A 15,898-nucleotide genomic window follows, 5' to 3' on the forward strand; every position below is an offset into this window, starting at 1 on the left:
CACACTCATTTATGAGAACTGCTTTATGTTTGATTTTGTCAAATTTTGGTAAACTGAATCCGGTTATGGTATAGTAGCAGCTGAACCACGTAGATGACAGACACAGCTCCACCTGAATCGGGTTATGGTATACGAGCAAATGTTTTAAAACTAACGTTAAGTTACATGTAACAAATTGAGCTCAACCTTCAAACTTTTAATAAACTTTAGAGTAGATAGATAGTTTTGAAATGTTGGAAAGAAATGAAAAGTAATATTATTTGAAATTAAAAAATAATTTATTAAATATAATTGTACAAATTCCGATAGGAAGTTCCATGTGATGATGTTTGTTAAAGGAGAAACAATAGTTTTGTGATTGTACCGAATCCCAAAGGTAAATAACTATTTACATTCACAATTTATAAGTTTATAAATCTATAATCCGCAATCTAAACTAAACTAAACGTGGAGTGTGTGATTAGGTAAAAAGTTAAAATAGAAAGATCCAAAAGTCTTCCGCGGACAAAGTAAACATAAAGAAATGAAATTTGTTATCGAAAAGTGAGAAAGTAAAAAAAAAAATAAAAGAAGAGCAGTTGAAATTGAAACTTGGTAAATTACAATTTACAAAGCATTTACCGACAGTGCTATAAGAAAACGTGCTGAGCCAATGTATTTATTATTTTTATTTATTTTGCTTTTTCTATCCATCCGACACCGGCCATTACATTACGACCAATGTGTTTTTTTTGTTAATATAAACCCATTCTATTTTGGTTGGAGTTATTAAGGATAGTTGCCATTCAAGACAAATATCTTATCATATATTTATATTTTTATTAAAGACAAATATATTTTATTTATTTATTATCGTTTCATTTTTAACCCTTTACCATATTTACATTTTTATTAAAGGCAAATATATTTTTTTTATTTATTATTATTTCATTTTTAATGTTGTTTCCATATGAGTCGTTATTTACCATATTTTTCTATTATGTAAATGAATATAAATAGAGAAGTTTGGTAACAAGTAAAGGGAAGATTTCAAGAGGGTGTCCCCTTCACAACTCCCGAAATGTAAAGCCTTCTCAAATTTGTTCTTCTTCTTATATATATATATACATATAACAAGCCTCCTTATCTTTTTCAGTTGGCCATGGCGTCTACAATAACAAGCCTCCTTATCATTTTGGTGGCTTTGTTTTACCTTCATTCCATCCAAGATCAAGGTGATTCAACCTCCATTTCTTCATCACTATTTTTCTCCTCTTCTTATATCTTGTTTTTGTAGCATCATTAGCTTCTCACGCAAAGTTTATTTTTCTTGTAATGGTTTGTTCTTGTGTAGCTGGGGTTGCATACGGAAGAACCTATCCTCCTCTTAAAACCCGGTTTGAAACACAAAAGGCAAGAGAGGTGGTGGATAAACAAGATCTGGGATTCAATCGTTTCTTTCGACAGCATTATCAAAACTTGATTCACAGAAGAGGTTTCAATCATGCTCCACATCTACTTCATACCAAAACATCTACCCTTGTATCTTTTAATGCTGACTATTCTGTCGCTAAACCTCATCCTCCAAAGAATAACTGACACAGTAACTGTCTCTAATTATTTCATTATTTTGGTCTACTAAACTTATTTTGTTCTACTAAACTTGTTGGAAATTTAGAAGAGATAAATAGGTAGCGTAGTCATGTCTTAGTCGCGAAAGATATATATAGAAGAATGTAGGGGTATTATAATGCTTCCCATATATCAATGCCATATATTCATTCCCATCGCTTAATATTTTGAAGATATCCCTACATTCTAAATCGGTTAAGACCCAAATAAAATCAAACCCAATGAAACCTGGTTGAAATCAAATCAATTACTACTAATAAGATATTATCTTAAAGATTTAAAATTGTTGGATCGTTTAAAATCTATGATCTGATTCGCTCCATTAAATGTGTGTATATATATATATATATATATATATATATATATATATATATATATATAGCAATAATTGGATTAAGAACATAGTTTGTCCTTTTGTTGGGCACTCAGAAAAGTGAGCAACGATGCATGTAACCATCTCCATAAATTCCAAAACATGTATACTTTATATATTTTAATGAGGTGATCAAGTGGTTTGGTCTGCTAAGGAATATAACCTTTTCTCTTGTTTTGGAATTGCTTTTTTACAAAACTTTTCCAGGCCCCCAACTCCTAAAATTGTAAATCTTCGAGGAAAGGCTTGAGGGAGTCATTGTTTATAGGGTATATAGAGTTGGAGATGATGAATCCCCCTGCCTTTTGTTTTGGTACTACCACTCAATTCATATATATGTATATATATATATAATAGTGGGTTTGGATTTTGCGGTTTAGAAAGATGACTAAGAAAGAAGTGGAGGAAATGAGAGAGCAGCTGCATATGGTAAGCTCTTTATGGCCTGGAATTCTGGAAAAGGGTATTACTCACACCATAAATTAAACTTTATTCAAATTATTGCCTGCACTTTAATCTCTGAAACTTCCAACTTTGCCAACTCTAACGTCCAATATCTAACTAAACTAATCATTTTATTGCCACGCTTCGATAATGCTTGCTCAAAGTTCGTATACTTTCTCACACATCATCGCCTCCATTTTCTCTAAACAATCACTCACACACACACACATAACTCTAGCATCTCGTCAACTATAACATGACATGGTTGTTGAGGTCTTCTTTTAACATGGTATCACACGCATGCCCTAAATGTCCTAAATTTAGCTGTGACAATAGGATTATCAAATATTGAATAAAAAATTGTAAGCTTCGAAGGTGTAGTCAAAGTGGCTAAAGTGTCGAATAAATAGTGTATTTTGTTCGAGGGCTTTAGAAAAAGGAGTCGAGTCTTGATTAAGGGGAGGATGTTTGAGAGCTCCATAAGCCTCAAGAGAGACTTATAGTGGACTTTGTTTGAGGGGAGAATTGTTGAGGATTATTAGGCTAATTTAGGGAATGACCATGGATTTATAAGTAAAAAATACATATCCATTGCTATGAGCCTTTTAGAATGGTGACCGAGTGTGATTGTGAGATCCCACATCGATTAGATACCCTAATTCTAATTCTTTTATGTCAAAAGTCTACAAAAAAAAAAAAACCTAAATTATAATATCATCTATAACTATTTAAATTTGGAGGATTCTTACATAATGCACATCATTTACATTTACAAACTCCAAAGATAAAATATGGTGGAAGAGTGTATACCTAAAAAATAGTTTTAAAAAAGAAAAATATATTATTTAAAAGAGAGATATCGACTGAAAGTAAATCATGGTATGAAAATAAAATAATAATAATAACAATAACACGCTTAGAACCACTTCGTATAAAGCATGTGATAGCTCTATAAATGGTCGCATGGAGGAGCTCCGTCTTACATTTATATTTCAGTCTAGAACAGGAAACTGATCCTAACTAGAAAGAGAAGAGAGAGAAGATGCGTTGGTTCGAAAATTGCATTAAAGCACGTCGGTTGTGGGAGTTAGAGGATGGAGTAGAAGGTGGCGGCGGCGGAGGGCAATCGGAGGCGGCGGTGGCAGCTGCAGAGATGGTGGAGGAATGGAAGGAGATGATAGTGGCATTCTGCGTGTCGTCGGCCATAGCCATCGCTACGGTATCCGTGCAGATAGAAAAGAAACTGCCTCGCGTGTTTAACTTTCTATCAATCACTCTGTTGCTGTGTTTTGGTTTTGTGGCGTTTGGGAAGATGACCAAGTCCCTTTTGAAAAGAGTGTCGCGGATTCTGTACTGTGTGGGCGGGGTTTTGGGGGTCACGGCGTTGTTCATCGCCACTGCAATTCCATATACCTCATATTTTCAGATCATCATCTTCCTCATTTACTTAATCTTCTGGTTGATGTTCATGTTGGTCGCCCACAAGTCTTCTTCTTCTTCCGTTCCCCTTTGAGATATCAACCTCCCCCACCAAAAACTTTGTTTTGTTCACATACTTCTCTCCCTTCTCCTTCCACGTAAATACTATTAATTCAATCACTGTTGTTGTTGTTGTAGGGAGGAATGAATGAATGAATAATATGGCATGGGATAGTCCCCAAACCCCACTTCCTAGTTAGTGATTTGATGGGATGAAATCTTGTTCAACCATTACACTATTGTTATGATTATTATTATTATTATTAGGGCAACAAAACAAGCCAAGAACGACACGAGACTAGAGGGAAAGAAAGAAAAATTAAGGAATTTAGTTGTATATGATTTAGGTGGAAAAGAAGGTGAAAATGATTGATGTTGAATGAATTAATTAATAAATAGTAAGGCATGGGATAGTCCACAAATCCCACTTCCTAGTTAGTGATTCGATGGGATGAAATCTTGTCCAAACATTACATTATTCTTACTACTTCTAATATTATTATTGTTGTCCACATCAAAACAAAACACCCAAATCTGACAGGATTTCACAATAGATATGTGCTGTTATTATTATTTTTAATTCTGATTGCCTACTGAGAAAGTATGTCGCTTTCAACAACATTTTCAACCATTTTGCATAAAATTTATTTTTATAAGAAGATATATTGTCACATGTATAATAGATTTACGATCATTAACCTAATTCTTCGATGTATGGATATTTAGGTAAGATTCTATATTAGTTGGAGAGGGGAACCAAACATTATTTATAAAGGTGTGGAAATCTCTCCCTAACAGGCACATTTTAAAAACATTGAAAAAATGTCCAAAGAGGACAATATCTGCTAGCAGTAGGCTTGAGTTGTTATAATGGTATCAAAGCCAGACACTGGGCGACATGCCAGCGAAGAGGCTGAGCCCAAAAGGGAGAGGAGGAGGATTGAGGGGGTCCCACATCGATTAGAGAAGGGAACGAGTGTCAGCGAAGACGCTAGACTATGAAAGGATTAATTGTGAGATCCACATCGGTTGGGGAGGAGAACGAACCATTATTTATAAGGGCGTGGAAACCCCTCCCTACTATATAAGTTTTGAAAAGTGTGAAGGAAAATACATAAAGAGAACTAACATCTGGATTTATTGTAAGAGAAATGGGATGATATATAATTATACAATTATAGTTGACGTGAAACTTGGGAGTTGCGTGTGCTTTTTACCAAAAGCTTTGGAGTAAAGAAGTTAGAAAGACTTTCGAGAGTGCACGAGTCTTATTTATATAAGAATGTTGAGTTGGCAAAATGGGCTTTTGAGAGTGCATGCCTCTTTGTTTTTTTATTTTTCTTTTTTAAAAATAATATAAATTATAGAATGGTGGAGAAAGCAATTATAAAATGTAATTTAATTTAATTTAATTTTTAAGAAAAGGCCATAATGTGTATACCCAAATCTTCTCAGCCCCAACAACCCACTCTTATTGGGCCTTTTAAAGCCCAACCAATCGGGTCCATGAGAAGAATATCATTGGGCTAAAGCGTGCGAAAGCTTTACACGTGGGGACTGGTTTCGCACGGAGTCTCCCCCTCTTAAACCCTAGTAATAAAGATGGGGCAGTAGCCATAATCCCGAGCAGACGCCCATATACGTCCTCCTCACAAATCCCTCTTTGCTCCGGCAGTTCTATTTCATCCAACCCAATGGGGAGTGACAGCGAAGCAGAGAAGTCGCATCTGAAGGACAAAGAAAAGGAGAAGAAGAAGCTGTTGGCTCTTGCACCAATTGCTAAACCCCTTGCCGGCAAGAAGCTCTGCAAGCGCACCCTAAAGCTTGTTCGTAAAGGTATTCCATCTCTTTTCTCGATGTGTATTGGAGGCCTTGCTGCTTGTTTGTACCAATTTTGAGCTCGAATTACTTTTATTATTTCTTTTGCCGTCATTCCATGGGGATTACTCCTTGTATCTGTAAACTGGTAATGAAACCAGAGTGATATATTTATGTTTCTTGCTTGGCTAAGCTTAGCTCATTTAATCACGATCGTGTCGGTGCCTTTTATGCCATTTCATAATAAAGTATAAGTTATTGTATTCGAAAGCAGCGAATGAGTGTCCGCATAAGGGGATTGATTTTATTTGGTTTGTACTCGTTAATATTCATTTTGGCATCGTTCTTTGTATGGCCTGGTTTCTGTCCTTTCATTTTCTTGCTTCATAAATGTGATTTTTATATTAAATATACATAAGTTGCGTTCTTGTTCTTTCAGCTGCTGAATACAAGTGCTTGAAGCGGGGGGTGAAGGAGGTGGTCAAAAGCATAAGGCGCGGACAAAAAGGGTAATTTCCGCTATGTTTTTTTTTAATCTTACTTTTAGCCTATTGGGGATTTGTATTATGCTAAAGATATAACAATGGGAATGTGGGTCTTGCAAATAGGCAAGGAAGGAAGAATACTGAATGTCATACCATTGAGTATAGTAGCTGTGATATGGATTTGTTTGTTACATGGACAATATATTTCCAATGGCTTTTTTTAGGTACATTATGCTAAGTTTTTGGATGGATTAAAATCAAGAGAAGCTTTACAACATTATACTTCGTATGTAATACCTTAAATTCCTTCTACTGTATGGTATTTTTAATTGCTTTGCCCTCTTGTTTTATACAATGCAGGTTTTGTGTAATAGCTGGAAACATATCCCCCATTGATGTGATCACTCATGTTCCAATCTTATGTGAAGAGGCAGACATTCGCTACGTATATGTTCCTTCCAAGGAAGTAAGTGATCGTTCATGTTCTAATCTATGGGAATGTCTGCTTTTTAGTTTTTGGTGTGATATGCAAAGTAGTTGAGAAAGGAGAGAAGTGATGGCTACCTATTTGTTCATTGCTCGTGGATCAGTTGTTAATTTTATCCTTATACTATGTCATTGTTACTTGTGTTTAAGTTTGACATGATTCAATTTCCATAGCACCTTATAAGTTTTCTCGACCACAATTTGCCATGATTATCCGTTCCTTGTGATAATAACAAAAGGAGTTTAATCACGTGTGTTCTTCAGGATCTTGCCAATGCCGGGTCGACCAAGAGGCCAACATGCTGTGTTCTGATACAAACTAAGCCAAACAAAGGGGAGCTTGGATCAACTGAACAAGAGAAACTCAAGGCTGAGTTTGACCAAGTTGTAGCAGAAGTGTCGGAACTTACAAGTAGTGTTTTCTGAAGGGTAAAAGCCATTGTTCTCTAACTTACCCTCAATGTACCTGTAGCTTTCTTCTGCGAATTGGTTAGTAGTGTACTCTGTTTCACTTAAAATTTGATTGGCCTATGCCATTTCTACTGCAACCTTCTATCTCCGTTGATATTTTCCATCTAGTCCAGTAGTCACGTTTGAACGTTCTTAGTTTCTCAGATTGCGCAGAATCCAGTCGGTGGATTGATATTCTTGTAAGAAACTGAGTGATTCAATAGAATTGGCCAGAGAACATAGCCTTATTAAGTAGTGGAATCAATTATTTGTTGCAAGAACTTAGATAAATGCTGCATCATTTGATATTCAGCCATGTGTATCTAATGGACGGTCCAAACCACCTCTTTGAAGCAATGGTTTAAAGGACCTTGCAGTTGGATTAAATTTCTCTAAAATTAGACGTCGGGTCCAATTCGAGTTTTCAATTCTTAATCTGTTCGTCAATTTCTATTGCCGTGCCATTTGTGGACTAGTTTTTACGAAGATAGTGTATGTATACGATTCAAATTATAATCCTTTTAATGGATATGACATCGCTGGAATCCCATCCGTAGTGACGAACTATATTTGAAATTATTCTTTAATTATGTGTAATGGCCTTTTTCCTCGAAACAATTGGACATAAGATTTAAATTGACTTTTAGTATTTTGAATTTAACCCTATAACATACAAATAGAATATGAATATTTTTAAAAGGAGAGACTTGGAATTTAATAAAAAAGAAAAGAAAGAAAAAAAAAACAAAAGAAAAGAAAAAGAGGCGAAAGAAGTTCAAGAACATGTTCTGTGCTACAAGGGAAAAATAATTTTGTGGGAATATGGGCGGGCAGTGGTTGCGTTGCGTGTGCCAAAAGCCGCAGTGAATCCATGTAATAGCGCGACACACCCAACAAGTCTCTGCTCCCACAGGTCAAGCAACCCTCCTGCAAAGCTTCAGGGCGAATGTATATATTTTAGTGTAACGTAAATCGCACTTTCAGTTCCCGATCCTTTTCAATTTACCCAAAGTCAGGTTTTCAATCTGCCTTGATTTCATTACTCCATCCATAGATTCAAAGAATTTTCAACCCTTCTGAATCTGTATGCTTTCCTCTCGCTAAAGGGTGAAATGGGCTGCTCCTTTTCTGGCTTGAATGCTCTGTACGATGCTGTCAATGGCGGCGGAGACATTTGGATCAACGAGAATCGGTTTAGGATCGTGAGGCAGCTCGGAGAAGGTGGGTTTGCCTTTGTGTTTTTGGTCAAAGAGGTTATTTCCGACTCGTCTTCAGCCTCTGGCGGAGGTCTCGCCAAGAAATTGAAGGACCCATCTCGTCTTTCTGGTCTGCTTCCTTTCCTTAATCTGTGTTTTTTGAATCCCTCATTGCGTTGTCTGATTTGGGCCCTTCTGAAATGGACCTAGAAATGCTTCACTTTGATTCTCAGCGATTTAAATTTGGGTTCGGTGTTGGGTGTTTTGAATTTGTCTAAAGATATGAGCAATTTTTGCGGTCACTGGGTTCCAATGTTGTCTCTTGCTCTTTGTTGTTGATTTTTAGTTTTTGCTTTCTGCCCAATGAGTTCGATTCTTCTGTAGGTGATGGCACCTATGCTTTAAAAAAGGTACTGATTCAGAGCAGTGAACAATTGGAGCTGGTGAGGGAGGAGATACGTGTTTCGTCGCTTTTTAGTCATCCCAATCTACTTCCACTTCTTGACCATGCTATAATTGCAGTTAAGGTAGTGGCTGGAGATGGTTTTGCTATGTCTGCTTTGAGTTACGAGTAATTGTATTCTCTTAGATGAATTTCTACTTTCTGTGGTGTTACACGACTTTGGCTACTAGTTTTAGTGTCAAACAGCAATAATGAAACTTTGGTTCATCTTGTCTCATATCTGAATGTGAGCTTTTCATTGGAGATTATGTGCTAACACTCATGCATAGGGCATCTGCACATCTATAGCTCTTGAAACTTTTCATATCCAATTATAGAAGTAATTTCATAGTTTTAAATCTTTTGATCTCTTCGTTCCTACCAGTTTTGAAGGTTGTAGATTGCTACTTATGTCAAAAAAAATTTGATATGGCATCATAATATCCTTGTCGAAGTAGGAAGTGAAAGGAACTCCTATAAAGGGACATCCTCCTGGCAGACGTTAGTATCTTGCTTTCAATTAATAGAACAAAAAGTTTATCTTCTACACTTCTTGTGTGGACTAGGGTTGGATGGATCGATTAATATTGGTTAGCAAATCTAGTATCTTTTCTAAATGCAAACTTTTGGACTTCACCTGTCATTACAATGTTGCATTGTCTAATGAAACTCAAAACTTGTTCTGCTGCTGAAAAGTCAACATTCTTTTTAGTTTAAAAGGTTTTGTCAACATTCTTTTTAGTTTAAAAGGTTTACTTTCTGACTCTTATGATTATATGTTTTTGAGTTAGTGTAGACATTATCACTTATGCTTCTGGTTCAAGTAAATAATTGCGATCAACTATCCTTAACCTCTAGTATAGTATTGCCATTGACCCTTTTTTCTTTTGTTATGGGATAGTCATCTACTGAAGGATCTGTAAAACATGAAGCCTACTTATTATTTCCAGTTCACTTGGATGGAACATTACTGGACAATGCCCAGACCATGAAGGCTAAGAAGGAATTCTTTTCTACTGTGGATGTCCTGGAAATATTTCGCCAGGTAAATGGTGCCTTTACCTAAAGGAGTAAATTCTGAACGCTGTAAATGGTGCCTTTGCTCTAAGTGATGTTGAAGTTACCATGGAACGTTCCTACTTATCCTCATCCCTGTCATAGTTGGTTAAATTTTCACGAATTTTCTTAAAACCAGTTCATTTAAAAAAAAAAAAATCCTTCTGCAGCTCTGTGCAGGGCTTAAGCATATGCACAGTAGTGAGCCTCCTTATGCACACAATGATGTGAAGCCTGGCAATGTTCTTTTAACTCATAGAAAAGGAAAGTCACCTCATGCAATATTGATGGATTTTGGCAGTGCTCGACCTGCTAGAAGGGAAATTCATTCTCGTTCGGAGGCACTCCAATTGCAGGTTATTGATTCTACTTCTTTCTTTTCCCATACTAATTAATAATTACTATTAACAGGGTCTTCTCGTATTCTGCAGCAATAACTATACAATATAGTTCTTTATGGGTTTCTTGCAAGAGAACTAATAGATCTTCAGACGTCATTACCCTTAATTTCACAGTAAAATTCCACACTAAATTTAATGAACTTAATCTCATTTGTTTTATAGGAATGGGCATCTGAGCATTGTTCAGCACCTTTCCGAGCACCAGAGCTATGGGATTGTCCAAGCCATGCAGACATTGATGAGAGGACTGATATCTGGTCACTGGGATGTACTTTGTATGCAATAATGTGAGTAGTAATAATTTTCCTTGGAGTTCATTGAAATCATCTCAATTTTTTGGAGAATACGATTGTATGCTCATACAATGATGAGAAAACAAATCTGCTAGTGGCGATCATAGAAAACAAAACTGCCATTTCTCACCAACAAGCCTTTAGTTAAATGCACAGTAACTTCACGGCCTGAACCAAATATGAAAAGTACCATTTAAATGTGGGTTAGCTTATGAAATAGTTATAATCTAGGAAGAAACTGAGCCAAATGCTACCATGTGATCTCAAATGGTTAGTTATTTGGATGTAGTGCATCAAATTTCACCACATCATTCATATATAAACTAAAATTTACTGGGTAACTTCTCATGATTAGGTATGGGGTATCTCCATTTGAGTATGCACTTGGAGAATCTGGTGGAAGCCTTCAATTGGCAATTGTAAATGCACAAATCAAATGGCCAGCAGGACCTAATCCTCCATATCCTGATGCTCTCCATCAGTTTATAAAATGGATGCTTCAGCCGCAGGCTGCAGTTCGACCTCGGATCGATGATATCGTCCTCCATGTTGACAAGTTGATCGCGAAGTTTTCTAATTAGAAAAACTGGTGATGATATCGTCCGGCAACTTTTGTGCCTCGATTCGTAAAACGCCAATTTAATCAGGTACAATTTGTTATCTGGAGGTTATTTTTCTGTTATCTAGCAGTAGCTGAGAATTGATTCAAGTTCTTTCCTCTTTTTATGCCCTTCAAAATTCTGTGAATCCCTCAAACTTCCATCTAGTTTCTAGAACTGCAGTGTACTTACTGGGATTGTTGATATGATAGTCTGAAAATTAAAGGAGGCGTATGTATAAGTGAGAACAAGAATCTACCACTAGTTTAGATGGGAGGGTCAATGTTTGTTGTCAAAAGTAGTTTAAGAGGATAGACGATATGTTTAGTTTACAAGAAATGATGCAGTACATGAGTTTGCATGCTCGTGCCAACTTCAAGTTTTTACTCCTTGGCCTATTGCATAACGTTGTATGTGCGAGGAGTAGAAAGATTAGATAAACGGTGTGAGGATGCATCTTTATAATACAATCTTTAGTAAATATAGTAGGAGAATAAAATTAGAAAGAAGTTTTTCTAAACCTTTCAATGACACTTGTTTGACAATTGACTAAAGTTATCGTTAAATTATCAAATTTGAATAAAATCAACGCAAAAGACCTTATTAAAGTATTCACGAGAGAGGGTTGAGTTGTAAACATTGAATACTAAAATGAGAAAGCAGTTTTTATGGTTGTTGAGCCATTCTTGTATTATCATAAAAATAGAACAAGCAGTTTTTATGGTTGTTGAGCCATTCTTGTATTATCATAAAAATAGAACATGGAGCATAACTAATTTTTAGTGGCACAATCAGGGTCTTGAGAGGTTTGGTTTGTGAGGTCTTATATATATCGCCACAAATTTTTTTTTCTCCCAACTTTAACTTCAGTATAATCTCTAGTGAATATAATAAGAGACAAGAACGAAGAAGGAAAAAAACTTTTGGAACATCTTTTGAGAAATGAAAAAAAAATTGTCAATGGTACCCCTATGAAAATTGACCCAAGAGACAAACTATTCAAAGATAATTTTTTTTTTTTCACATAATGCAAAAGTGTAACAACCTAATCTCGCGGCTAGCAAATACCATTCTCCTTAGGTTTTCCCTTCTAGGCTTCTCCTCAAGGTTTTAAAATGCGTTTATTGGGGGAGAGGTTTTCACACCCTTATAAAGAATAATTCGTTCCCCTCTAACCGATGTGGGATCTCACAATCCACCCCTTCGGAGCCTAGCGTCCTTACTGACACTCATTCCTCTCTCCAAATGTTGTCGGACCCCCCAATCACCCTCTTCGGGATCCAACGTCCTTGCTGGCACACTGCTTGGTGTCCATCTCCTTTGGGGCTCAACCTCCTCACAGGTACACTGCTTGGGGCCTAGCTCTAATATCATTTGTAACAATCCAAGCCCATCGCTAGCAAATACCGTTCTCTTTGAGCTTTTCCTTCCAAGATTTCCCTCAAGATTTAAAACGTGTCTGCTAGGGAGAGGTCCTCTCCACCCTTATAAAGAATGCTTCATTCCCCTCTCCAACCGATGTGTGTCTCACCAACAATTTGACATGACTGAAGTACAAACACATAACAGAAGAAGAGACAAAAAAAAAAAAAAAAAAAAAAGGAATTCGAGGGGGTATACTTTACTGGTGGCAAATCCCAAGTCTTGTATTATTGTATAGGCTGGGCTACAAATTATGCCAACTTAATCCACTCTCAGGTTGAAACTGAAAGAGAGGCAGAGTAGAAGAATACAAGCTGGAGAAAACATTTCCCAAAGAACAACAAACCTGGTAAAATTTCCGAAGTTATTAATGGTCATTTACAGGAATCTGCAACCAAGTTGACAATTATTAGACAACCACTAGTACTACAACTCTTGGGATAAGAATGGTGAGAATAACAGTAACAAAAGTTACGCAGAAGATAGTAAAGAAGGAAAGAATCCATGCCGCAGCAAGTAGGCCATGAACATCTTATAAGAACCCATCAAACCTGATGAAAGAAGAACTCATTTATGTCAGAAAACTGGCACATACTATCATGAAAAACAATAGCATTACTCAAAAGTCATTTTAGTTCATAAAATTAATTCACAAGATCACATTTGTGTTCTTAATGAAATAGAATATTGATATCAAGATGTCCTTCATAAACAAGATGTGCCATTCTCTGAAACCTAAGCTTATGTCTTATGCTAATCTGCATTTAAAGACACTTAAAAATAAGAAAAAAGGAAAGTTATTCTCCACCATCCAAAAGAAATGCAATACATATTGCACGAATGGACATATTTTACAGAGAAACGCGGCATAACAAAGACCAAGAAAATGTGCGTATAGAGTATCTATAATAAAGTCCATCTTACATGCCTCAACCACATCCTCCATGGCACTTCACTACCACATACAAGCAACCAGATGATGAAAAGACGAGCATAAAATTTTAATAAAAGCTCGGTATCACATTTTTCTCCACTAGTGTTCTTCATAGGGAAAATTCTATAATTCAAAGTTGCTTCCAATTAAAAATCTTTATACAGACAAAACGCTTTGTACACAACCACCATCAAAGCTTAATATTCTAAAATTTGTATGGAATTGGCTGCTAAAGGAAGTGCAGCCACAGTATCTTAACAGAACCACTTGTTCCCCTCCCCCAATCCTCCCACGACCAAAACTAATATTCGGCACGACAATAATGATGGAAGCTGAATGCTATCCACTTGAGTGCATGGAGTAAAGTATGCATTAAATCGAAGTAAAACTAATATGCAGTCATCATTGAACATCACCCTGCCTGCCTGGCAATGAATAGCCATATTTCTATACGGAACAGGACAACATCCACGCAGAATTCCTACAACTTCACATGAGATTGTTCAATTAATTAAGAAAGGTCATAGCTTCCTTCTTCAACCAGACTTTCAGCGAAGGTAGTGGACATCACTAACCCGAAGAACTTCATGAAACACATATAATACAATTATAGTAGAATTTTCGTGAATCTAATTTGAATACATCGCATATTTCCAAAGAACAACCCAGGAATGGAAGCCAAATCCTATAAGATCAAAAGAAAAGAGTCATAAGGCTAAAAGCACTTCCTAGTATTGGATGATGAAAGTCCCACCTCGGCTAATTTAGGGAATGATCATGGGTTTATAATCAAAGAATATTCTCTCCATTGGCATGAAGCCTTTTGGGGAAGCTCAAAGCAAAGCCGTGAGAGCTTATGCTCAAAGTGGACAATATCATACCATTGTAGAGAGTCGTGTTCGTCTAACATGGTATCAGAGCCATGCTCTAAACTTAGTCGTCTCAAGTCCCACATTGGATAATTTAGGGAATGATCATGAGTTTATAATCAAAGAATACTCTCTCCATTGACATGAAGCCTTTTGGGGAAGCTCAAAGCAAAGCCGTGAGAACTTATGCTCAAAGTGGACAATATCATACCATTGTGGAGAGTCGTGTTCATCTAACATGGTATCAGAACCATGCTCTAAACTTATTCGTGCCAAGTCCCACATCGGCTAATTTAGAGAATGATCATGGGAATCAAAGAATACTCTCTCCATTGGCATGAAGTCTTTTGGGGAAGCTCAAAGCAAAGCCGTGATACTCAAAGTGGACAATATCATACCATTGTGGAGAGTCGTGTTCGTCTAACATGGTATCAGAGTCATGCTCTAAACTTAGTCGTGCCAATAGATTAGTAAATCCTCAAATGTCGAACAAAGGACTCCAAAAGAAAAGGAGTCGAGCCTCCTCGAAGGCATAGTAAAAAATGACTAAGACTCCAAAAGAAAAAGAAGTCAAGCCTCGATTAAAGGGAGGTGTACTTTGTTCGAAGGGAGGTGTTGGATGATGAAAGTCCCACATCGATTAACTTAAGGAATGATCATAGGTTTAATATCAAGTAATATTATCTCCATTGGGCTGAGGTCTTTTGGGAAGCACCAAGCAAGAGCTTATACTCAAAGTGGACAATATCTTACCCGTGTGAGAGTCGTCTTGCTCTAACACAGCCTTCTTACCATCTGCATCGACAATAAGCTGTAAAAGAACCTATGCCATTTTAAACAAGAAGAATGATTTGACACCAACAGCAAATGCACAACTTATGCAATTGGGGAAGATGGAACCAGTCAACCCCTTGAAGAACGGAACAGCAAGGGAATGCATACGGAGAGAAAAACCTAAACCCAAAGATCGCCACACACCAAGCCGGTCGTCGGAGAGAAAAAGACTCACCTCACTGCTTCTGATAACCACCTCCACGGGCATTAATATCCTCCTCGATTGCGGCAGTAAGATAAACTTTGGGGAAGTCGGCAGGGTCGAACTTAGTCTCCTTCATCATCTGCTCGATGTCAGGTTTCTTGAGGATGGTGCGTCGAATTGGAGGGCGATTGCGACGCTGGTCGCGGCTGTAATACTTAATGTCGAAGACGGTTTCGGGATTGGAGGTGGGGACAATGGGTTTCTGCTTAGTAGTGGCGGGGCAAAAGACCCTGTACTCTAAGGCGCTGGGGACGGCAGATCTGTACTCTGGATCTGCACAAGGGCCGGTGATCTCCCATGGCTTCTTGATGTAGCGCTTTACGGTTTGGAAGAGGGAGGAGGAAGCTTTGGCCATGGAGGGAGGGAGAGGGGGGTGGGCAGGGGATGGGATGGGAACAACCCAAAATTCTTCCACCTTAAAAATGCAAATTTGCGAAATGATTTAGGATTTTTTTGTATGAAAGGTTATATACTGCAAACTTGGTTGGCAGTTGGCAGTTG

At 37.2% G+C, this 15,898-nt stretch overlaps 3 protein-coding genes across 6 annotated transcripts; 2 read left to right on the forward strand and 1 right to left on the reverse strand.

Annotated features, from left to right (window-relative positions):
* The first annotated feature begins 5,511 nt into the window (after positions 1–5,511).
* On the forward strand, positions 5,512–7,398 carry LOC111801376 (H/ACA ribonucleoprotein complex subunit 2-like protein). The gene is made up of 4 exons (XM_023685353.2): positions 5,512–5,743; positions 6,165–6,234; positions 6,571–6,676; positions 6,961–7,398. The coding sequence occupies exons 1-4, from the start codon at positions 5,602–5,604 to the stop codon at positions 7,120–7,122; spliced, it is 480 nt and encodes a 159-aa protein (XP_023541121.1). The 5' UTR covers positions 5,512–5,601; the 3' UTR covers positions 7,123–7,398.
* A 526-nt stretch (positions 7,399–7,924) lies between these two features.
* On the forward strand, positions 7,925–11,367 carry LOC111802704 (uncharacterized). The gene is made up of 7 exons (XM_023687168.2): positions 7,925–8,162; positions 8,253–8,472; positions 8,727–8,869; positions 9,686–9,829; positions 10,011–10,196; positions 10,404–10,528; positions 10,890–11,367. Exons 2-7 carry the CDS (start codon positions 8,259–8,261, stop codon positions 11,113–11,115), a joined length of 1,038 nt encoding a protein of 345 aa, XP_023542936.2. The 5' UTR covers positions 7,925–8,162; positions 8,253–8,258; the 3' UTR covers positions 11,116–11,367.
* Positions 11,368–12,722: 1,355 nt separating this feature from the next.
* On the reverse strand, positions 12,723–15,828 carry LOC111801530 (uncharacterized). Of its 4 annotated transcripts, none has more exons than XR_015422444.1 (3): positions 15,368–15,828; positions 15,112–15,169; positions 12,723–13,106 (listed from the first exon to the last, which is right to left on the reverse strand). XR_015422444.1 is itself a non-coding variant. In XM_087126899.1 (3 exons), exon 1 carries the CDS (start codon positions 15,750–15,752, stop codon positions 15,369–15,371), a length of 384 nt encoding a protein of 127 aa, XP_086983025.1. In that variant the 5' UTR covers positions 15,753–15,828; the 3' UTR covers positions 12,723–13,106; positions 15,112–15,153; position 15,368. The 4 variants fall into 4 exon arrangements, 3 of the variants coding, with proteins under 3 accessions (XP_086983025.1, XP_023541320.2, XP_086983026.1); XM_087126899.1 differs by having other exon boundaries at positions 15,112–15,153; XM_023685552.2 differs by lacking the exon at positions 15,112–15,169.
* Positions 15,829–15,898: the final 70 nt, after the last annotated feature.

This window comes from Cucurbita pepo, chromosome 9 (assembly GCF_057944985.1).
Source record: "Cucurbita pepo subsp. pepo isolate OVF chromosome 9, ASM5794498v1, whole genome shotgun sequence".
NCBI lineage: Eukaryota > Viridiplantae > Streptophyta > Magnoliopsida > Cucurbitales > Cucurbitaceae > Cucurbita > Cucurbita pepo.

What these genes read in the sequence shown, in the direction of transcription:
- LOC111801376 (XM_023685353.2), top strand. Translation starts at nt 5,602, where the DNA reads ATGGGGAGTGACAGCGAAGCAGAGAAGTCGCATCTGAAGGACAAAGAA. An exon ending in ATAAGGCGCGGACAAAAAGG is followed by an intron (nt 6,235 to 6,570) that starts GTAATTTCCGCT and finishes TATACAATGCAG; the next exon opens with GTTTTGTGTAATAGCTGGAA. An exon ending in TATATGTTCCTTCCAAGGAA is followed by an intron (nt 6,677 to 6,960) that starts GTAAGTGATCGT and finishes TGTGTTCTTCAG; the next exon opens with GATCTTGCCAATGCCGGGTC.
- LOC111802704 (XM_023687168.2), top strand. Translation starts at nt 8,259, where the DNA reads ATGGGCTGCTCCTTTTCTGGCTTGAATGCTCTGTACGATGCTGTCAAT. An exon ending in GGACCCATCTCGTCTTTCTG is followed by an intron (nt 8,473 to 8,726) that starts GTCTGCTTCCTT and finishes ATTCTTCTGTAG; the next exon opens with GTGATGGCACCTATGCTTTA. An exon ending in TGTACTTTGTATGCAATAAT is followed by an intron (nt 10,529 to 10,889) that starts GTGAGTAGTAAT and finishes TCTCATGATTAG; the next exon opens with GTATGGGGTATCTCCATTTG.
- LOC111801530 (XM_023685552.2), bottom strand. Translation starts at nt 15,752, where the DNA reads ATGGCCAAAGCTTCCTCCTCCCTCTTCCAAACCGTAAAGCGCTACATC.